Source organism: Solanum stenotomum, unplaced genomic scaffold (genome assembly GCF_019186545.1).
Source record: "Solanum stenotomum isolate F172 unplaced genomic scaffold, ASM1918654v1 scaffold23673, whole genome shotgun sequence".
Classification (NCBI taxonomy): domain Eukaryota; kingdom Viridiplantae; phylum Streptophyta; class Magnoliopsida; order Solanales; family Solanaceae; genus Solanum; species Solanum stenotomum.
Genome location: NW_026027624.1, coordinates 430,885 through 454,381, shown reverse-complemented (window position 1 = coordinate 454,381; position 23,497 = coordinate 430,885). Strand labels below are relative to the sequence as shown.

At 33.9% G+C, this 23,497-nt stretch overlaps 3 protein-coding genes across 6 annotated transcripts; all 3 read right to left on the bottom strand.

Annotated features, from left to right (window-relative positions):
* Window positions 1–2,696: 2,696 nt before the first annotated feature.
* On the bottom strand, window positions 2,697–5,546 carry LOC125851286 (60S ribosomal protein L23). The gene is made up of 4 exons (XM_049531072.1): window positions 5,428–5,546; window positions 5,047–5,331; window positions 3,337–3,378; window positions 2,697–2,950 (listed from the first exon to the last, which is right to left on the bottom strand). The coding sequence occupies exons 1-4, from the start codon at window positions 5,438–5,440 to the stop codon at window positions 2,868–2,870; spliced, it is 423 nt and encodes a 140-aa protein (XP_049387029.1). The 5' UTR covers window positions 5,441–5,546; the 3' UTR covers window positions 2,697–2,867.
* Window positions 5,547–10,146: 4,600 nt separating this feature from the next.
* Window positions 10,147–15,531, bottom strand: LOC125851293 (probable inactive histone-lysine N-methyltransferase SUVR2). 2 transcript variants are annotated; one of them, XM_049531082.1, is made up of 8 exons: window positions 15,282–15,531; window positions 14,491–15,055; window positions 12,507–13,636; window positions 11,706–11,968; window positions 11,148–11,214; window positions 10,992–11,042; window positions 10,770–10,865; window positions 10,147–10,404 (listed from the first exon to the last, which is right to left on the bottom strand). In XM_049531082.1, the coding sequence occupies exons 1-7, from the start codon at window positions 15,468–15,470 to the stop codon at window positions 10,773–10,775; spliced, it is 2,358 nt and encodes a 785-aa protein (XP_049387039.1). In that variant the 5' UTR covers window positions 15,471–15,531; the 3' UTR covers window positions 10,147–10,404; window positions 10,770–10,772. The 2 variants fall into 2 exon arrangements, with proteins under 2 accessions (XP_049387039.1, XP_049387038.1); XM_049531081.1 differs by having other exon boundaries at window positions 10,151–10,404; window positions 14,491–15,064.
* Window positions 15,532–19,909: 4,378 nt separating this feature from the next.
* On the bottom strand, window positions 19,910–23,459 carry LOC125851236 (uncharacterized). 3 transcript variants are annotated; one of them, XM_049531009.1, is made up of 4 exons: window positions 23,126–23,459; window positions 22,862–22,929; window positions 20,495–22,303; window positions 19,910–20,384 (listed from the first exon to the last, which is right to left on the bottom strand). In XM_049531009.1, the coding sequence occupies exons 3-4, from the start codon at window positions 22,157–22,159 to the stop codon at window positions 20,220–20,222; spliced, it is 1,830 nt and encodes a 609-aa protein (XP_049386966.1). In that variant the 5' UTR covers window positions 22,160–22,303; window positions 22,862–22,929; window positions 23,126–23,459; the 3' UTR covers window positions 19,910–20,219. The 3 variants fall into 3 exon arrangements, with proteins under 3 accessions (XP_049386966.1, XP_049386967.1, XP_049386968.1); XM_049531010.1 differs by having other exon boundaries at window positions 20,495–22,268; XM_049531011.1 differs by having other exon boundaries at window positions 20,495–22,268; window positions 22,862–23,459.
* Between the last annotated feature and the right edge of the window lie 38 nt (window positions 23,460–23,497).

Below are 23,497 nucleotides of genomic sequence, written 5' to 3'. Positions count from 1 at the left end.
CCACAGTTTTTTTTTGGGGGGCACTCTCCCATCATTATATTTTTGTTCTCGTTTGAGGTTCGATATTTATTTTGAAATCTAATTAATTTAGATTTTTGTTAAAATATTTTAGACGTAACTAATTTATAATATGTGAATTGTTTGACTTTAACAACATATAAGTAGGCCAACTAACTCGTCATCCACCATCGATGTGAAAACTCAACCCTCCCCTCTCCCCTCCATAAAGATCGGATATATGAAGTGTGAACAATATGAAATGGAGGCATATCATGGGGTATTAAACTGGGTCAATCTCAACTTAGATATTAAGTCATGAGGTAAGGATTGTCCAAAATTTTGTATGGAGATCAAATAACTCATTACCAATGACGTGATAACTCAACAAGATTAAAATGCTCCTTACTAATAATGAGTTATTTCTAAAGTTTGAATTCAGATTTTTTGATTAAGGATGAAGAGGTCTCATCTTTTGATAGTCCCAACACTTTATATTAGGGAAAAAGTTGATTTAAGTTTTGTCAAGACTTAAATTTTACATAAACAAATTACTTTAATTAAAAATATTTTATATTTAGCTAATAATAAGTAAATTATTGAAGTATAATAGGTCAATAATTCTTTGTCATCACTCTTTGATGAGATATGTGGCAGAGTTCCATTGGAGGCTCATTAGACTTAGATTTATGATTTCCAATTAACAAAAACAAAGATTTATGATTTGCAAGCTTTTTTATGCCTACAAGAGGCAAATGTCAACAGATTAATTATTATTAAAAGGGAAAAGGGTCAAATATGCCCCTAAACTATTCGAAAAGGTCTAGATATATCCCCATATAAAGTTTGGCTCACTTGTGCCCTCGCCATCCAATTTTTCGTCTAGATATGCACTTATGGGCGTTAACGCCAAATGGAATTGCCACGTCATTTTTACATTATAACGTGGCATTGGAAAAGGGTCAAATATACCCCTAAACTATTCGAAAAGGTCTAGATATACCCCCCCCCCCCTATAAATAAACTACCCGACCCGTTTTCAACAATTTTTTTAAATTTTTTATTTTTTTTTTCGGTAAATCCTGAAAATGAGTAGTTTACTAATAAAAAAATATGAAAAAAATATATAAAATTAACGCCAAAAATTCGCAAATAAATATAGTAACCTTAAATTCAACAATTTCAACAATATTTTTTCGATAAATCACGAAAATGAGTAATTGATTAATAAAAAATATGAAAAATATAACCTAAAAAATTCAGCATAAAGTCATTTTCATATTTTTTATTAATCAATTACTCATTTTCGGGATTTATCGTAAAAAAATAAAAATTTAAAAAAATTATTGAAATTGTTGAATTTAAGGTTACTATATTTATTTGCGAATTTTTGGCGTTAATTTTATATATTTTTTTATATTTTTCCTATTTTTTATTAGTCAGTTACTCATTTTCGGGATTTACCGAAAAAAATAAAAATTTTAAAAAAATTGTTGAAAACGGATCGGATAGTTTATTTAAAAGGGGGGTATATCTAGACCTTTTTGAATAGTTTAGGAGTATATTTGACCCTTTTCCAATGCCATATGATAATGTAAAAATGACATGGCAATTTCATTTGGCGTTTAACGCCCATAAGGGCATATCTAGACGAAAAGTTAGACGGCGAGGGCACGAGTGAGCTAAACTTTAAACGAGGGGTATATCTAGACCTTTTCAAATAGTTTAGGGGCATATTTGACCCTTTTCCCTTGTTAAAAACATAAACCAGAAATTTAACAAATTATTATTTGGAATTAATCAGCAAGTCGGTAGCACGTCTCTTTACACATCTGTACTTTTTTTTTCTTTTTTTTGGTCAACACACATTTGTCAACTTACAGCTGTGTCATGCCGTTTCATAATTATTATTTTTCCACCTGATATTTGATATTTACATTAGAATTTAGCTAATTCCGGAGGTGCTTTTAATAGGATTTTAATTTTGTATTCAGAACTCAAATTTGAAAACTTTAACTAAGAATGAAAGTATCTCAATTATTCCACTATTGCCCAAAATTTGTAAACCGATTCATAACCCAATCCAAAAATATATACTACTATATGACATAAACAATAACGAATATAATTGATCTATCTGTTTTTGCTAAGCAGATAGGTACTTCATAGAGTATAATTTATTCAATCTCAAATATTAATCGTTTTGACCAGTCGAATCAATTTCAAAATAATTGAAGTTTTTAAATTGGAAACAAAGTAATCTCATAATTATAATATTAAAATGAAAAAAATAACAGAATTATTTAATAGACATAATTTTATGGGGTAGATATTTGGTTCATTAGGCAACAATGAGATGTGTGATTTGGTCTAATTTGGTTACAAATCAGAAAACGACTTAGATATAATGAACACAATATTTATAACTCTCAAAATATTTCATTTTGCTCTTCTCCTCGATTCCTAATATGGTGTATAATAACCATTTTAAAACCCGACTAAATCAAAATTCATGTTAGAAAGTCCTCTATTACGAGTTAAAGCACTCCCCTAACAAAGGTAATTCAACAAACCAAAAGCTCGAACTCAACTATGTTTCCTCGACTATTCGAGGGGAATGAGACTATTTTATGTGGACAAGTCTTCAATAATTACGAAGCTATAAATCAAAAACTAGACGAAAAGTAAATGACGTGATATTAAGTAGCAAATAAGTGGGTATTATATGAAGTTTTGAATCTCAGAGCAATACAACATTGCTGCATTTGTTTGTATATGTGACAATAACAGCACTTCCAAATACAAGGTATCAAAATCTGCAGGTTAGCTGCACTAGCAATCCTTGGCAATAACTCTTAGTAGTTCAGAGTTCAGACAATTGCGTTAGCTGCACTAGCAATCCTTGGCCATAGATCAGCACACTCCTTTCCAATTGGACCAGTGATAGCAGAACCTACAACAGCCAACAGCAGCTCATGAACAATACATACATCGAGAAAATTGTGAAAACTAAACAGTTTAAAATTCTTGATATATTAAGTAGAAGATCTCGTTTTCGAAGGTTTTTTTTTTTTTTAACCGAGAAATCCGTCTGTGACCCGCCCTTTGAACCAATCACAGCCTTCTAAACTTGGTGGATAATGGGCCCGCCCCTCTACCCTTCTCCACTTAAATACCGGGCTTCGCTTTGCATGGTGTGGGAGCTTGAACATGTGACCTAAGCCACAAATCCTCTACCTTTTGCCACTTGAGCTAGGCCTTGGGGGCCTCGTTTTCGAAGTTTTAATGGCATATAGTTTAGATAGATATACTTGATGGAGATTAAGCATAAGATCTCACCTTTCATTTCTCCTTTGGGATTCACAATCACACCAGCATTATCTGCAGAAGCATACAAGACGTGTTATAAGCTCAGTGAAAGTAACTAAACTTCTAAGTACGTAAAATATATTACTGGCAGATACAATGCTTAACATGCTACAACTCGAGGAGTACATATGTAGAGTCCAAATGGAGCAGATGTGAGCTTAAAAAGAAACAACACATCTGTAACGATGGACACATCTATTTTCCAGCCATGTAACTGTATCAACCACAGTATAATAAGGTTGTAACCTGACTAATGTCTGAATATGTTTAAAGTTCTACACAACAAGAAGATAACGTTGAACTCAATTTCAAGTAAAGACACTGTGTATACTTAACAATGCTACAAATTGAAAACATATGTAGAGTCCCAATGGAGCAGATATGAGCATAATAGGAATTAACACATCTGTAACGATGGACACATACATTTTCCAGGCATGTAACTGTATCAACCACGGTATAAGAAGGTTGTTACTTGACTAATGCATGGATATGTAAAAGTTGGACATCAAAATAGCAAGATAATTTTGAAATCAGTTTTTGTAAGGACATCATATAATTTATTTCAAAAGATATAAAACTAAACAACTAAGAAAACAATAGAGGCCAAGTCAACATATCCTGCATATATGTGTCCAGAATAGAAGAAAATGGATTACTTCATGTTGGGCCCATATGGAGCAGAAAGTGCTTGAATAGTATAAGCACATCTGTAACGATAGACAACATTAATTTCCCATTCTAGTAACTGTATTAACCACGATAAGAAATGTTAACACCTGACTAAGTCTGGTTTTCAAAGATAAATAAATACAAACACATGTTTCTCAATCCATCAGAAACAACTGCACAAGCAGATCTCCTACCTTTGATACCTACTATCAACAAAAACAAGATAAAGAAAGACCTATGGTAGTAAAACTTACAATCAAAAGATACAAATTTGTTCCCTAATACACTTAATTGGAACTTTCTTTTAACTGAAGAATTCAGTTACTAAGATCATATGCTTCAAAAGTTAATTTATCTCTGCTCAAAGAGAGAAACCACAAAAAGTGAGGTTCAATTGGGGAGATCTAATTCGATTATGAACCAAGATAGGTTAAGGTTGGTTAGACTATAGCTGGTCATGGAAGTGCAGATAAAAACTCGAATCTAAAAGACCTACTCACTCTTATGCCTTGACACATGCACAAGGTAAAATTGGATGATGATACTGCCAAACCAGCTCTCATTCGTACATCACTTCTATAAAAACAAGCACGAATACCAAAGTACAAAAACAGATCACTGGATAATTGCACCACACCCTAACCAGCAAAACTCATGGAATAACCATCAAATTCCGGAAAATGAACAAAGCTAAATGTATGAATAACTATATTAGCAAGGAAATCCCAACATCCTAGAGTAACTCTGATAGATTGATATCCGCAAAACCTCAATGTGTACACCAACTAATGTTAATTTTCTCAAAAGATTACATTTTTATAATCATTCATATAGATACTTCACTACATACTAATATAAAATCAACTGATACCAAATCTGGGTGTAGTTGATTCAAACAATTCATATAAATTCAAAAAACGAGCTAAGAAAACAATAACAAGCAGCTCAAATCACAAAACAACCTAAAAGCTCAGCTCAAATCCTTAAAAGCTTGCGGAAAAAGCTTACCTTCAAAGTACATGAAAACACCATCCTTTCGTCGCCAAGGTTTGCGTTGTCTAACAATGACAGCAGGCATCACTTTCTTCCTCAAATCAGGTTTCCCTTTCTTGACAGTAGCCATCACCATATCACCTACACAAGCAGATGGCAACCGATTCAACCTACCCTTTATACCCTTCACTGAGATAATGTAAAGGTTCTTCGCCCCAGTGTTATCAGCACAATTCACCGTCGCCGCCACCGGTAAACCCAGTGACATCCGGAATTTGTTTCCGGCAGACCCTCCACGCCCTAAACATCATTTTACAAAAAAAAAAAAAATTAGGGAAAATCGAAGATAATTGAGAACGATCTTCTGAATTTGAAAGCAACATGAAGTAAACTTACCTCGCTTCGACATTTTTGGATGCAGAAAGTACGGTGATTTAGGGTTTTGCTAGGGTTTTATAGAAATGGCAATTTAGGGTTTTAATTTGAAGAATGTTTGGTTATGGACTCTATTTGGGCTTGTCACATACAACTTGAGATGGGCCAGACCATTTTCTTTAATTTATTTTGGATTAATTATAGAAATTCCACCTTTTAATTTACTTATTACCATTATTCCCTATAAGTTTTACAAATCTCCAAAATCCCTCATTTTCACGCTTCAGATTAGTGTATCTCGTGCATCATATTAGTGTATCAGCGCATCAGATTAGTGTATCTCACGCATCATATTAGTGTATCATTTATAAAATGTACATCAGATTAGTGTATCATGTATAAAATGTAATGTATCTTACTTAACGATTAATATATCTCGCGCATCAGATTAATGTATCAACGCTTATATTATTGTATCCGTTTGAGAGATTTCTGTAATTATAAACTTTTAAAGGATAAATTGTAATTTTACCTTAAAAATATGTGATTTCTAAAATTTGCCTATTTATTTTTGTTTTAAGAGAAAGTTAAGAATATGTGTGGTTTAATCAACTAGTTTATTAATAGGAAAAATTAGAAAAAATGATCAAAATGGTCCTTGATATATTGGCTCATTTATTTTTGTTTTAAGAGAAAGTTAAGAATATGTGTGGTTCAATCAACTAGTTTATTAATAGGAAAACTTAGAGAAAATGATCAAAATGGTCCTTGATATATTGGGGTTGCTTTGTTTTGATCCTTAATATATTCTAGGTGATTGAAATAAATGTGTTCAATTTAGTTTTTTACCCTAAACTCAACAATTTACCCCCCAAAAACTGTTATATATATTGGTGGGGGACACATAACTTACAAAATTCACCATTTTTACCATCTTTATTAGCTCAAATAAAGAGTTTCATGAATTCTAAAACACCATTTTGTTTCTACGATTTGAAAAAATTACAAAAATCTCTATTTTATCTTATTCTCGGATACATAACTTTACAATGTATCGAGACGTTGAGTGATGTATCTAAAATCGAAAAGTGATGTATCGAGATGTATCGAAACCGGAATGCGTTGTATCAGGACTTTCTGGGATGTATCCGGATTCCATCAAATTTAAGAATTTTTGTAATTTGAAAAAGTAGGGAAAGGATGTATCCGAAATCGAGACAAACTGTATCAGGACATTTTGGGATGTAACTGGATTCCACCAAATTTAAGGATTTTTGTAATTTGGAAAAGAGCATGGAGAGGATGTAATTAGTTTTTAATACTATGAGATTTGTGTAAAATTATCTTATTAATATGGCCAACGAGGATTGTGACGGAGAGGTAAATATTTCTTTATTTTTAATTAGAGGTCTCGGTTTTGAGTCCTCTTAATTATGAAGTTGTCTTTGTTAGGGAGCTTTACTCCCCATCTTGGGACTTTCTGACGCGAATCCGGATTTAATCGGGCCCCAATATGTGTATCAGACATCATATGGGAAACAAAAAAAAACTAGTTTATTAATATGGCTTAAAACATATACCTTTTGGTTCCATTTTATGCAGCATTGTTTGGTTTGATACGATCTTTAAAAAATAAAAATTTCTTTTAAAACTTATGATCTAAAACAATCATCACATATATCACGAATGGTTAGCATCACGAGTTTATTTGGGATGCTGATATTTTATGGATTAATTTGGCATAACCCCAAATCAACTCATCATCAAAATTACTCTGGCTCAAACTAATTAAAATTTTAGCAGGTTAGTCAAGTTAAATGATTTTGTTCAATTATACCACCCTCATTATTTATATTTTATCACTTATTTAAGTATAACCTTGCAAAATTATCATTCCAAAAAATATTAGACTCATATTTTACTCAATCTGACAAATAAAATACTATACTAATGTCAAACATTTGCAATAATTTATACAATTCTAAATCAGATATCTAACATTTTCTCATAAAGTTTTCAGTTTGCTCAGAATAAGTATTTAAATGGTGGTCCAAAAACTTCATGAACAATAGAAGAAACAAAGAAAGACTATTATTCACTAATAATATGTAGGTAAATTTGAATGCTTGCATATGCGTTAAATACCTAGTTAGGTTAACAACAATGACAATAACCTATTATTAAGTAAAATTTCACAAGTGACGTTTGAGAAAAACATAATATACGCAAATATTATCACTATCTCGTGAAGATAAAAAGATGGTTTCCGAAGAATCCTCGACTTAATGATACCTAATTAGGTTGATTTTCACATATAGTAAATTATTTGTCATTTATTGAGAGGCCATTCACGAGAGTTTAGCATCATTATTGAAAGAAGATATAGTGGGAAATTAACAAAAAAAAAGAAGATTATTCCCTCTTCACGCGTTTTTACTATTTGTAAATACACTATTTACGCGTTTTTACTATTTGTAAATACACTATTTAAGAAAATAAATCCAATTTACACTAAAACTTTTGTTAGCACACACTTTAACCTAAAAAAGTAAAGGACAATAAGTTGAAATGAAAAAAAAAATCACAAAAAAGATTATAAAGTGTAATTTTATAAAGTTAATGGGAGGTTTCTTTAGTTAAAACAAATGATAAGGATTTTCCCTCAGATATTAAACCTGTCATAATATTGTATCGTTACAAAATCTTCTCATTCCAAAAAAAAAAAAACTTCTCATTAAGGGTATGGAAGTATAAAATTAATTGTTTTCATATTTTAAAACGTGTTATTCATTTTGAACGAATTAAAAAGTTAAAGTATGTCACGTAAACTGAAACACAAAAAATACTTTGGATATTTGGTGGCGATTTTTGTGTTGTAATTTTTGAGATTTTGACAAGACTTTCCTAGTTCACAGTTCCGAAAGATATTCACATCTAACAAACTTAATCGAAACTGCTCAAGAAGTATATGCAAGGGGTTATTTTGAACTTATCCCCAAACATAAAGGACCATTTTTGTAATTTTAACAAACTACAAGGACTTCATGTGTAATTTGTAAACTTTCAAGATTATAAACTTGAGAAACTTAATGTCAATTAACCAAACACTATTTTGATTTCTCATTCTTGTGAAATTTTTTTCTAAGTTTTTCATTCCAAAAAAAAGTTTAATGGCAGAAGCTTTTGTCTCTTTTCTCATTGAGAGAGTTGAAGGTGTAATGAAAATAAACAAAGGTACCATTTTATGTGGTGCAAAAAAGTATGTAAAAGATCTCCAAACAGAACTCAAGAAAATGAAGCTTTTACTCAAAGAAGCTGAAGTAAAACAAAAGGAAAACAAAAAATTATGTGATATGATTGAGAATATTCGAAGGATCGCGTTCAAGATTGATGATGAAGTGGAAAATTACTACTTTGAGGTAGCAAAAAGTCGAAAAATATGGTTTAAAGGTGTTATGGCACACTATAAGAGGATATATTATGGTAAGCAGAAGAAATTTCAGTTGAGAATGGCTATATATAAAAGTCATGTGAAATGGTATATAAGGAAATTGGAATGTTATGGTGTGAAGAAGATAGTACATGTAAAAGATTCATGTAAAAAGGTCGATAGCTTAGACAGATGGAAAGAAATTACAACTACGATTAGGAAAATGGAGAGTGAGTTTGAAGATGTTGAGAAGTCAAAGTTTGTAAGTGTGTATGTGTTGAATGAGGATAAGGTGATGGAGAAAGCAAAGGTGTTGGTTCAAAGTTTTGAGAGAATTTGATGTTAGTGTCTATCTTAACATGATGGGAGTTTGGGTGTTTCGATAGGAAAGAGATCATCAGAGTATAACACAAGATCGGTTTTTCTTGATGTCATGGAGTCGACCTTTCTAGTATTTAGTTGGTTCTTGACTTTTTTTTTTTATGTTGCATGATAATTAGTAAGTACTAGACTATTTCTTTGACTATAGTTTAAAGTATTTGGACTTATTGTAAAGTTATTATCTACCTCATGACTTGCTTCATATTATGTTCTTTTAATAATAGTTGTTTATGGACTAATTTTGGTGTTACATAGTATGACAGACAAGATTTACTAATATATATTCGCTAGTGCTATTTAACATGTTACATTAATAAGAAAATAGATGTATTTATAAAGCTATACCGCGTTTACGCAAGGTCAGGGGAAGGGGTCACACTCGAAGGGGTGTAAGGTAGGCAATCAACTTTAAAACACTAATTCCACGGCTCAAAATTGTGACTTATATGTGATATGGAGACAACTTTATACTGTGACACAAACATCAAGGTCTTATATGGCTCGAAAATAAGTAGATAATTCTATCATGACAGAAGCATCAATGACTAATTTCACAGCTCGAACCCGTCACATAGAGACAAGGCTATCCCTTCAATGCAAACTAGACAATGATTCATGGAAAAGATTTGTGACCTTGTGGTCCCAGTCACCAACTAAATGCAAGGTTTTAGCACAAGAATAATATATTGATGCTTTGAGTGTATTGCATTTTAGCAAAGAAATGTAATTCAAGACTTTTACCAACCATCAACTCCATGCTTAGAGTTAGAGGTTCGTGCCACACTCACGAGGGACTGAGAAGTTGACGAAGTAGAGTGTTAAATGAGAGGTAAGAGTCAAAGACGAGCCAATGGGCTTCTCAGCGTATACTGGGCAAGTAGGTATTTAAGAAGTAATATACTCAAATAAAACATGTTTTTTCCAACATAGTCAAATGCAATCTCATCAACTGGTAGAACATAACATCAGCAGTTCTTTTTTAAAAAAAAACAAAATTTTGCTTCTTGATCGAAGCGATCAACATCATCAGGAAGAAGGAATCTTCATCTGTGTTAACACCAGCTGTTCTTTTCCAGAAATAACAAAACTATGTTTCTTGTTTTACCTATATCATATCTATGTGAGCTATCGATGGGATCAGCATCATCAGTGAGGAGTAATCTTCATCAGTGTATACTTCCTAGCTCCTGCAAGTAATGGTATCTGATTAAATATAAAGATCGAATGAAGTAGTTCACAATCAGCAAGTATTTAGAAGTGAAACACGCGCAGGAATGGCTTTAAGTTACTCTATTCTACAACAAATGGTGCACCTAGTAAGCATTTCAATGTACTAAAGGCTGGTAGGTAGAACTGTAAAGGAAGGAATATAGTTTAATCAATTGGCAGATTGATTCTGGTCGCGAGAAGATATAAAGGGCAGGAAGAGATGTGTGTATAATACATATCATAAAGCTCTAGAGAAGTACTCAGGTCAATATGCGCATGAAAATAGTAGGCAGATTTCACTGCAGGGCGAGTATAAGAAAGAGAGGTAAAAAGTTGAACTGACTCTTCAAAGGCCGGTGTCACGACAAGATTTACTTCCACAGCAGCACTTGAAAGCTTTCACTGGATGACTATGATCGGTGAAGTCAATACCATAATCCTGCAATGTAGCAAATTTGTAATGATTCTTCGTATATACTTATCTTTGACTTAACTCATGTTTCCTATAGCAAAATGACAAAGTTATAATAAAAGTTATAGAATTCAACATAGATAGGGGCTTTACCCAAGTTAACTCTTCTAAAGCATTAACTTTCCTCATAGTGAAAAAAGCTACCTGCAGTGACATTAAAAAAAGATGCTTGATGTAGATAGTGCACGAATTTCTAAATAACAGAGAGATACTTCAAAAAGCGTTAAGAGAAAGATAGATAACAAGTACATGGTAGTAGTGATGATCTGGAGTCTCTACTTCAACTGGGATCTCAATCAAGTTACCTTCATAACATCTGGTCAAGATAATATTACAATGTGGTTAGTTTCAGTCCACATTGCGAAGTAAAAAAGAATCAATGCACTTTTCTTAAATGTAAATGTGATTCTTAGAAACAATAAAAGCAAAGAACGAGCTGTTGATCATGCAAAGAAGAAAAAAGGGACTTGTAATGGTGCTCTACTGGGGGTTTATTCCATGCCAAATGTACTTCAAAAGGAAAGCCATAACAAAAGTAATCAATTGATCATTATATCTCTACATGCAATATATGGGGTTGCATCTAATGCTTACCTATCAGTTTTCTTTCCAAACTTGAGGAACAAAGTAATCGAAACAAAGAGAAACAAGTTGTTTGTTAGTAGGTAACAGCTGGTGGACATGAATATTATCTACTTTGTAGAAGAAGTGTACAAACCACATATCACCAGGTTAATGTAAGAGGGGAGAAGAAGAAAAAGAAGAAAGGCAATTACAAAGAGAAAAGGATGAACATTAGAGCCTAACCTATGATTAATGAACCTTGCAATATTGCCATAGTATGTTGCATCCAAACAAAGTGCCTCCTCATCCTTCAGGACACCTTCTGAACCCCAGTCTGCATCTAGCAAAACTGGATATGTGTGTCTCTCACCAGCAGTTTGCGTGTTTCGCTCATACAACTCTGTGTTGGTCACTATTTCTCCTACATATTCACAAACAAAAGCACCTCTAGGCAAATCCTCCAGTGCCCTGAGACCCCAACCTTTCCCATCAGCAGTCATAAACACCTGACATGCAGGATAAAAATGTGTCAGACAATTTCTTACTACTCTAGGTTTCTTCAGAACTATTGATCATGCACAAAACCTTTCTTTCCTTTTTGGATAAATCAGATATCATTTATATTCACACCAGGATGGAAAAAACAATTTATACAATATAGATTATAGTTCAACCACAATAAATTACTCCCTCTGTCCCAATTTGTGGCACACTTACCCTTTTAGTTTGTCCCAAAAAGAATGTCACATTCATATAATTAGAAATAACTTAACTTTAAAATTCCCCTTTTATGTCACACAAGGGACTAAGGTGTGTTTTAGTCCACATTTCAAAAGTCTTCCTTAATTTCTTAAATTTTGTGTCAAGTCAAAGTATGCCACATAAATTGGGACAAAGGGAGCATCATGTTTTCCCAGACCAATAATTTAAATGACTACTCCTAACATCATTCTCACTAGTACTGAAACAATCTCCTATTTTTTATGTTCACAAAGAGTCAAAGTTATGGTACATGAAACTCTAGGTTTGCAATATTTTTCTAACCTGCAATGGCACTGCTATGCCTCGCTGAATAACACGATTTCCACATCCCCTGCTGCAGCCACATTTATGCCAGCACTCTTTGATAAATTTCCTCACCAGATGACCCTTGCACAGGCCAGACACGCTATTATTCTTAGACCTTTCAAGGGGACAGTCCTGACAATATACTAAACCATGCTTTTGGGGTTCACAACGCATTGAGATGCAACTCTCAAGAAACTTCTCCTTGAGCAAACCACCTGATGTGTAGGCAAATTCACCCCCTGTTTCACCAGCACAAGCACAGGGTATATCTTGAGACAAACAATCCCCGCTGCAGTTTGAACAACAGCTGTCATCTGATATACGAGCAAGAAGAAACTTCACATATGCGTTTTGGAAAATAACATTTTTAGGTATGTACTTAAAGACAGGCAGGACATGGCTGAATTCATTAATCAACGAAATTTTATGATCCTCTTGACCATTGGCGATGTCTTCAATATAATAAACAGAATTACGAAGACCAGGAGATGAGTGTTCACTTTGAACAAGCACTGAATTGTTCATAGTTGAAGAGGCAAGGAGTTTAAGAAGCTTGTTAGTGTTGTCCTTCTCAGCACCATTAATCCTTGTACCATTAAAATCCACCATATAGCACATTATATCCCTATTTCCTGAAGCTGGAAATGTTGGAATTTGAGGTAAGATTTTGATAAAATTCAACAATTTGAATGAGCCATTGCTAGTGTCTGGAGCAAAGTGCAATTCATGATTAGTAGCATCATATCTGACACCTACTGGGTGAAGTTTCTGAGACCCTATCCCAGCTGATGGCTCATTTGCTGCCCTGGCCTTGGTGCCAGCTGTCAGATAGCATTTACACAGATTTTCCATCAGACTTAGCAGAAAACCAGGTTGAGAAAATCTGTAGGACTTCATATACTTTTCCTCCATCCGCTTAAAGACTGCATCTAAACTTGGTGGACAAAAATCTGATGAAGAATATGTCTTATAGACAAAAGAGACTTTCACCTCCCCGTTTGGGGAGGAAGCAATATTTAGTCGTGATGAAATTGTTGCATCTTCTTCAGTTCCTTCTGTACCCAGATGTTCAGAGTTGAGACACTCCAAGTTTTGTTTATCAATTCCTTTCAATTCCAAAAAAATATGACAGAATTAAACTTCTAGACTATAGATAACATTCACATTTTGGTAAGACTTAGAATTTGACTACAAAACCAAGAGGAAAAGAACACAAAAAAAAAGGATTCCCAACTTCAGACATACAATTTACCAACAAAAAGAGAGAACAACTTATGACCCCATCTGATTCAACAAATCTTATGTTCTTCATTCACATAGCTTTTTCCTTTTCATCAACCAAAAATATCATTGGGCTTACTATGAGCAGAAACTAATGTGTAATTACTATAAACCATAAGAATCTTACAGCTAGCTTGTATGAAAGATAAAGCTCAATCGAGAGAGGAAGATGTAGCTTTTTTGTAAAAAGCGTGTATACAAATATGATTTCACAACTTTGATTTGTATAAAGATCACTAGAGGCAGAACAAATTCATAGAATTTGCCCTCAGAAAATTGTAATCATTGAAGCTTCATAAAGAAGAAATACCAGTGGAGAATGGATTGATATATAGCAGTATGGCTTTGCTGTCTTTCTTTGGCTTTCATCAGTTAACACATTAACTTCAAAAATATAGTTATTGATATTAGCAAGTTAACTCCTCCTATATTTCTCCCTTTTAGTCAATAATTTCAATATTCACGTCCTGAATTAGTGAATAATCACCAAAACTAGCATACATGGCAGTCAAACTCAAAAGAGACTTCAAAAAGAAAATACATCTAGAGAATATCAACAGAATGGGTATCAAAACTCACAAAAAAGAACAACCCGTTCACAGTTTCAAAGTAGAACCATGTCTGGTGAGAGAGACAGAATAATCTTATTAAAAGTTAACTCTACACATTGAAGGAATACCTGAAGGGAAAAGAGCAAGAGGAACATCAAAACCTGGCAGGTTATCAGAAAGTGGGATAGCATCACTGAAGCCATACTGAACCAGTGCACCTTCATTGGATACATCAGTAGAACCCATGACGTTTGGCTCTTCCAGGCAACTATTATAAGCTAATCTTCTTTTGGGTATCACAGCAGGATATGAACGAGATGTGTCTCCCCTTTTCTTTAATTCCAAATGAGATGACAGAGTACAAGGTCCTCGCATGTCATCATCAGAGAGTAGTACAATCTCATTATCCTCCTCTGAAACAGGAGAAGCCTCTGAAGAAATCTGCTTCTTACCTTTGCGCTGATAATGGTTCAAGAGAGAACGAGGCTTCAGTTCAGCATCCTGAGTTTCATAAGACTCGGTGGTGATTTCAGCCATCTTCTGCTTGCTGGAAGGCTGCAACTCTGAAGTACATGCGTCAGCACTAGGGCCGGCATTGTGTTTAGCAGGTGAAGAATGATTTCCCTGGGAGTAGAGCCTAGATCTTTTCAATGGTGGTTCATTTTCTTCCGGTTCATCTTCCAATGAGGATTTCTGCTTTTCCTGATCATCAGGGGAATTAAATGACATGCTTTCACATTGAAAATTGGAAGGAAAAAAGTAAAGATGAATGAGCATCCTATTTTTCTATTTGTGCATGATGTCAAGATAGATATAAATATTACCACACATAATCTTTAGAAAGGATTCACATGTCGCAAAGGGTATCATGTGGTTATGGACAATAGAAATAAGCACTGAATCATAATAATAACAATACCTTAGACTCTTCGCTGTCTATAATAGACTCCAAAAGAACAGAATAATTCTCATCTTCAATAAGCTTCCAGTTTTTGTTGTACAAATTTAGAAGGTTCCTCAATACTGGCTTCACAACTGTTTCACTATAGCCAAAAACCTTCATTGCCTCAAAGGCCTTTGTAACTCTAGTCTTCGGGTTTGGCGCCATTTAGTATAATAATGTAGAACTTTAAGGAGCTCAATGAGGTTGAAGTATATCTTCTTCCTTTCAATGCAAAAAAAAAAAAAAAAAAAAGAGAAAACATTACATCTGCATTTCAACCACAAACAAGAAAATGCAGAAACAATGTCTGAATTTTACCAACATGATGACTGGAATAATTTATGCATAGCATAATAACTTACTAGATGACATTCCATGTTGAACGGTATTCAATACAGATCTATGAGGACTCCTAGCATTTTTTCAGAAGCTAATTGGAAGTACTATAGAATGTTGGTTTTATCAAATACTACATGAATTAAAAAAAAACACCAGATGATATTGTTAAGCATCAAACCGATACATCATCATCGTAATAACCTCACAAGTGGGGTCAGGCAAGGGTAATGTGTACGCAGCCTTGCCCCTACCTTGTGAAGATAGAGAGGTTGTTTCCGACAGACCTTCAGCTCAAGTAAAGTATAATAACAAGAAGTATTGATAAACCGATACTTCATCATGCTCAGAAATTCCTAATAGAGCTAAGTCTGAGACAGTATAAAAGAGTTGACTGAATAATAATCAGGTCATCAGTCATCATATATAGGAAGTAATGCAATTGTCTCCCACAGTTCACTAAGTCATGTTTCATCACTGACATCTTCGCTATTACTATTTCTTATAAACATCTTCTCTATAATGTTTTTAAACAGGAGTAAGCGAAAAGTCATCTCATGACTGGAACTCGCACAAGGCAAGGCATTCCACATTAATTATGTCCTTCAACCCTCAAACACACCTCATCTTCACCCCCTAACCCCCATTCCCACAACCCATAGTATTTTTCTAGATTATATACAAATGTTTTTTAAGAAAATATTTTTTTGCTTACGTAACAGACACAAGAAAATAAGTATAAAACCGACTTATTTATATATTTGTTTATTTTGATGACCGTGGTGTCCGAACCAGCTTTCACACACCTCAACTAATTACATGGGATACTTGCCTCCCACCAGCAACAAGTACTAGAAAACTCTGTCCACCAAGTCTAGGACAGATGAGGAAGAATCACCTATTATTTTTGTCTCCGCTGAAATTTGAACCTGAGACCTCATGGCTCTCGACCACTTCATTGACCACACAAGACACACCCTTGGGTGCAAGAAACCGACTTATTTTCCTAAAAAAACATTTTCCTTCATACCGAACACACCCTAAACCTAGTATACATCAGAAACAAAACTAATGAGATTTCACAGCATCAAAGAAGCAAAACCATTATTTAACAGATGAAACATAAAATAAAAATTACTAATCGAAACAGAACCATGAACACCTTAACATGGGGAATTCAGAATCAAATTTTATAAAAAGCAAAAATACAAAACAAAGAGAAAACAAAATGTGGAATAGCACAGATTCCAAATAAAGACAACAAAGATTTTATTTTTTCTGCTCTGTTCTTCCTTCAAACACAACAACACCAACACAGAGTATGTGGTGCATCCAAACTGCTCCTCCCTAAACCAGAGGTCTCGGATTCGAGACCTAGGTATGAAAAAATTCTTGATAGAAAGTGAGAAACCAAACAAAAAAACACAACAATAACAACAAAATACATTTTAAAAGGTAAAAAATTTTATATCATTTTCTTCATTTTTTCTTCTGCATGAAACCATTTTCACTCTCTAATATCAATGGGTTATATACCCCAACACAGAATCACTCAATGCAAGACTGACCCCATTAGTTTTCACCGAAATTCTTCCACAAATCCCAAAAAATCCAATAAAGTATTCACCTTTTTACCTTAAAAAACTTGAGGATCAAGAAACATTCATGTGGACCATACTCTAACAAATCGCGTTCATCCGAACCCAATACTTTTGACTCCAAGCATAAATTTTTTTGATACAATAAATATGAACCTATAACTTTATAGATATAATGGTGGGTCCAAACCCTTAAACTTTAAATTCTGAATTCGCCTTTGCATAATTATAAAAAAAAAAAGGATACATCACTATACCTTTTATGGAGTTGGAGAAATAGCTTTTACTTTAGCATTAAGAAGCATTTGGACTCCATCACAACATTCTTTTCAACAATGGTGAGAGATAAAAGCTCCAATAAGAATTTCCTATGAATATATAAAACCAAATAATTTAATTATAAGTATAGTTAGTAAATATGGTTAACTAATAAATGTATTCATAAAAGAAAATTTTGGGAAATCTTATTCCGTTGACGGAAAATGATTAAAATTACCTCTGAACTATGTGAAATAAATCATTTATATCTTCCATTATATTTTGAGATAAAAAATGCCATTGCCGTTAGGTGGAGAGATTAGTCTCACTTGTGACTTGTGAGAGTGTTTGTAATCTCTTAGAATAACTGTGAGGGTATTTTTTATCCCAAAATATAATAAAGGATATAAATTGATCTATTTCGCATAGTTCAAAAGTAATTTTAACCTTTTTCCGTAAAATAAATTGTATGACATTCTATTTTATTTTTCACAAATTAATGAAATCTAAATTTTGTACTTTGGGCTATAAACTTTGAATATATTTTAATGAAATAAAAAAAGTTTCACTCGACTTAAATGCGATAAATTATTTTATAAATATCTATAAAAGAAAATAGTTACTTTTTACTGTCAATTGTATTACAACCTTTTGCCTTTTCACTCCACCATCGACTCTTTGGCATTCCACAAATTGAAAAAAAAAAAGAGCTTTTAAATGGTTTGTTTTTATTTTGGAGGAAATAACATGAAACAATTTTACTGATGTTGATTATAGGTTGAAATAATAATTTCCTAAATTATATATTTTTTAGGAAAAAATATTTTTTAGACACACAAGTCAAATTAGATATAATTTGTTTCTTTTTCTTTTTTTGCTTTGGATATATAATTTGTTTCATATGTATTGTATCCAAAGTTTGATTTACATTTATTTGAAATACGCAGACTCTCTCCTCTCTCCCACGTCCCTATCCTTCTCTGTACTTTTATTTCAAAATGTATCTTAATTTCATAATTTTATGTATTTATATATCCAATATCAATTTTATATATCGATGTATTTAAAATCAATTTCATCTAACCTATTGTCCATATTACCTTATTCTATTTCAATATATTGATATGGCCGTTGCATTTCACTTATAAAAACATGGAAAAGAAATTGACATTTCATTAATTTTGTAACGATCATTATATGTCTAGCGTAGTTATTATGTACGTGATTGCAAAATTGTTGAGATGTATTTCGAATTCTTCGATAACAATCGAAACGAAAAAATACTTATCACTTCATCACAATCTTTATTGATCGGGACTAAACTTTGACCTAGTAGGATATGTTGACAGAATGAATTTGACCGTCTGATTATTTCATCACGACCGTTAATTTTATAGATTAATCTTGACCATTCATCTTTACTGATCCAACGGCTCATATCACAACAGAAGATTCCCCAAATCTCTTATTTCCTGTTTGGGAAATCAGTCTAATACAAACAGAGGTCTACAGAACACTGGCTTTACCATTTCTTCTCAATTTGTCTCTTTTTACTCAAAACAAACACTGTCTTACTAGCTTTTCTTAAAGGTAATACTGCAAAATATATACTCATAATAGGGGGGGAAATTTGAAGTTATCTTACATTAATTATCTTATTTCTACTTTATCTATTTGTAAAAATTGAATGACTACACGTTTAATTTATTGATCACTAAGTCATACCCTTGAACGTGTAGTCGTGTGATTTGACACCAATGCTAGAAAAGATCAACTATAATCCCCTCATAATTTTACTGTATAATGAAGTAAGAATAAATAGCATTTTTCAGAGATCATCACCAACCAACTCTCTTTATACGCCATTTTTATCGAAAAACGTAACCTTATTATATGTATATTTTTAAAATTCGTTTTGTATATGTATACATAGTTCAAGCCGAAAGCAATGAATTCAAACAAAACATGTCCAAATGCCTATACTACTTCCCTAACATGGTCACTCGTCAACAAAGCTTGCTACATCCATATGAAGCACTCAATACACGAAAGCACGGAAACAATTGCAACATAACCATAAGGAAACAAAGAGTTTATCCAACCGTCTCCAGACCCCACTTTTGGGATTACATTGAGTACGTTGTTGTTGTCGTTATTAGCACAAAGAAGTTTGCAGGATTGAGTTTACCATTGACACAAAGTATGTCATCTTAGATGAGTTCCAAGAACATGTGTAAAGAAAGCATGGAAATGCAGTGATTCATCTACACTGTGAACATAACATCACATATATGCTAAAATAAATGAGAGAGAGAGGCCTCTTACAATCAACGGTAGACGATATTGAAACATAACTGAAGTTTCCATTGATACCTGAAAGTTGCACTAAAGATCAAAGGATCAACAAACCACTCAAAAATCAATGTGTTTCGACTTTCAGTAACTTAATCAACGGTACAAATGGATGTCCCCCCATCCAATAGACGATTTGTACACTGACCGCTGCTTCTAAACTGTATCATTCATTACACTAACAAAATAATAATCTGAGCTAACAAACGAATTTCCTCCTATCTAATAATCTGTCAGCTAAGATAAATTAATGAACATGAGAGACAATCAGATGTTATATCTTCGAACCATTTCTAATGGTCGATTTGTCTGACTTCTTTTAAAAGTAGAGAACTATAACAACAGATACCATACTTTGTGTCATCTTACTTCACTTCCTGTACAGTTTCGGTCGTAGGAAAGGACTATGTCTATGAATGAAAGCAGCAGCTATGGCAAAAGACTGCAAAGCTGATAGAGTCGAATGAAAATGGATGTAATACAACCCATCATGAATATTCGACATTTTCATGACTGGTGCACTTTGTTTTGAACCCTGCAAAATCGGGAAATAGAAAATCAGTTAGTGACATTTCAATGCTCCACTTATTTAAATGCATAGTTGCTTGAAGAACATAGAGAACAAAAACTTATAATGAGATAGACCTGTATATAGAGATCAAAAGTTTGACAGTCTCCAGATGTAGTTTGTGATGAAGCTTCATTTCCAGTTTTAAGAACTGTGAAGGGGCACCCAAGATCCCAGCCTCCACAATCACAGTGCCCACCAGAGCTCCACCGCTCCAACAGGCTTGACGGCCCAGCATGTCTGCTTCTAGGTCCACCGTGAAAACCACTTGGAATTATAACATCCGTGCTTGTTGAGCATTCACTGGTGCCACGTGAACGACATTCCACCGATATCTCAGGAGGTGCATTTTTACTTACAGTCGGAGATTTCTTGAGAAACTTCATACCCCAGCCACCCTTCTCTGCCTCCTTGGAGCTGTCATTAATAGGATCTCTGGTAACAATGGCAGCCAACTCAAAATTTGGCGGAATCTGTTGATCCAAAAGAGCATTGCCGCATGAATAATAATCATCATACATATCTATGGATGGCGTCCAAGAAGCATCTTCAAGAATGGCGCTTGTTCCCCCGAACTTGGATAAGCTTCTCTGCTTATAAGACTGACTAGTTCTGAACACATCTGTTACTTTCTTTGCCAATTTTTTGTTCTTCCTGAGGATATGACTTGTTTGTATCTCATCCATATATTGATCCATGGAACCAAACACAACAAATCGCGTCTCCATAATCTCCAACTTGGTTGAGCTGAGTGTCACTGAAGTTGACACAGTCATTTTACCTACAAGTTGTGATTCCCTTGCAGAGAAGGCGCGTTCCTTTTTGCCTTCTGGTCTTGAATGAAATGTGTAAACATAATCGAGAAACTTATCATCAGGTGAGTCAATCTTCAGCAAATCAGCTACATAAACTTCCTTTTTACCATCTATGGAAAAGACATAATGTGGTAAACCATTTTTCCATCTCCTCTGGAGCATTCCTTGAGAAATAGGCGCAGCCGCTGAAAGACAAGATTGATCCGAGCATGTCGAAGCTGTACTAGATACAGAAAGAACCCTTCTGTGTACATGCTCAGATCCATATGCATGATCTGCCATCTCCTTCTGTAGCTTCTGTGCTGAACTGACACTAAAACCACCGGGAGAGCTCATGAAATCGGAAAAACTTGCTTCTTCACTGTCACGTATATTTTCCTTTCCAGAATCAACAGTACAGTTAACAGATCCAAATTGATTAAGTAAAGGACTCTTTAAAATGTTCAGCATACTCTGACTACCAGTTATTGCACCAAGAATCCACTCTGCGGAGGAGTCAGGGACATAACTTGATTCAATCCCCACAGCTTGAGGGCATTCGATCGCCAGATTACCATTAGTGCAGAGATTTTCATTTCTAACCTCTCTTGAACCTGAACTCTTTGATAAAATTTGCATCTTTGAAGAGAAGTTACATGTGGAATGTATGTGTACCAATTCAAGGCAGCGAAGGAAGTATCTTTCGTCAAAACTTATTATATGCTTTGGAAGCTTATTTTGTAAGCCAAGAGAACTATGAAAGAACAATTTCTGAGTGCAATTTCCTGTAAAGCGCGGGTTTCCTAATCTAAGTAGGTGCTGTGGTTCTAACTCTTCTATTAATCTTGTCGACAAACAACTATTCTCCTCTGCTTGTTCTTCCTTGTTCACAAACTGCAATAAACCTTCTTTATTAGGTCCATCCTTGTCCATGTTTCTGCGTTCCATATTGCACCTCCAAGGTGATTAAACATTAGAAAGCAGGTAAATGAACTTTCTTCCTTCACCTTCTGCGATATAAATACGGTTTATACAAAGAGACCAAAATCCACCAGCACTTGTATCGTCCCAATTCAAATTTCGGGAAATAGGCTGAAATGAAATGGAACTACCAGTTAATGCACAAGAATTTTTAGTCATGAATCAGAAGAAAGAATCTTTACCAATTAAATTACTCCAAAGATTAAAACTTGATCAAACAATGAACTACAAGAGGGTCTACGCAACAAGTCTTTTGTAGGTGAACGAGATTACAAGGTAGAGAATCGAACTCTCAGGTAGCCAATGAACTTAGCTACTAAGATTCCCCGTCTACAAAACAAGTCTTAGACTTTGTAACAGCTGAAAAACAGGAAAAAAATCAAATCTTTGGCAACAAATCTCCTTACAAAAACAGAAATCTACTTGTGGTGCACTTCCCAATAGCTGGGAGAGACACAAACAGTGAAACAGAAAGAACAAAGAAGAATAAACAGTGTTATATATATCTAGATCCTAATTGCATTTCAAGAACCAATAAAGACAGTATAAAGAATTGCAACAACTGCCAGACAAATTGCACAAAAAATACAAACATAACATGTCCAACAAATAGTAAGCAAAGAACTAAACATCAGAAGTAAAATCAAAGCTCAATAACTTCCTACTAACCTCCAAAAAAAAATGAAACCCCACTTCAAATTCACCACTCAGATCAAGCTTTAAGCTCTTCCAATCCCCTTCAGAAACAACAAACACCACATAAAGATAACTTAATGTTAGTCAATTTCAAGCCAACCCCACTAAACAAAGATAAGATGTACAATTAGTCCTTCAAAAAGTCTATTTTAAAACAAAGTAGAGAAAGAAAAGGAAGAAACTTTGGCTATTAAAGAAACAAAGAAAGAAATAAAAATTACTTCTACAAAAGTATACCACATGGAAGAAACCTCATCCACCACTTTCACCTCCAACTACAAAATAACTGTTTTTAGACAAATCTTGATTCTAGAAGAAGAATACCAAACCAAACACTTAAAATAATAGAGTAAAGGTGAAATCTTTAGCTAAATTCAACTAAATGGGGTTCAAAGAAAGGGTGGGGTGCATAAGCCATGTTTGGTTTATTGGAAAAACTAGGCAAAACTATAGAATAGGCAATGGTGGGGTCCAAGATTTGCTGAAATCTTGCATTTTCAAGGTCCAATCTATGGAATAAACCAATCCCCTCTTAACCCCACCACCCCACATCTATAAACGAGTGAAAACATGAAAGAGACATACAGAAATGTGTATGTATAGGTAAGA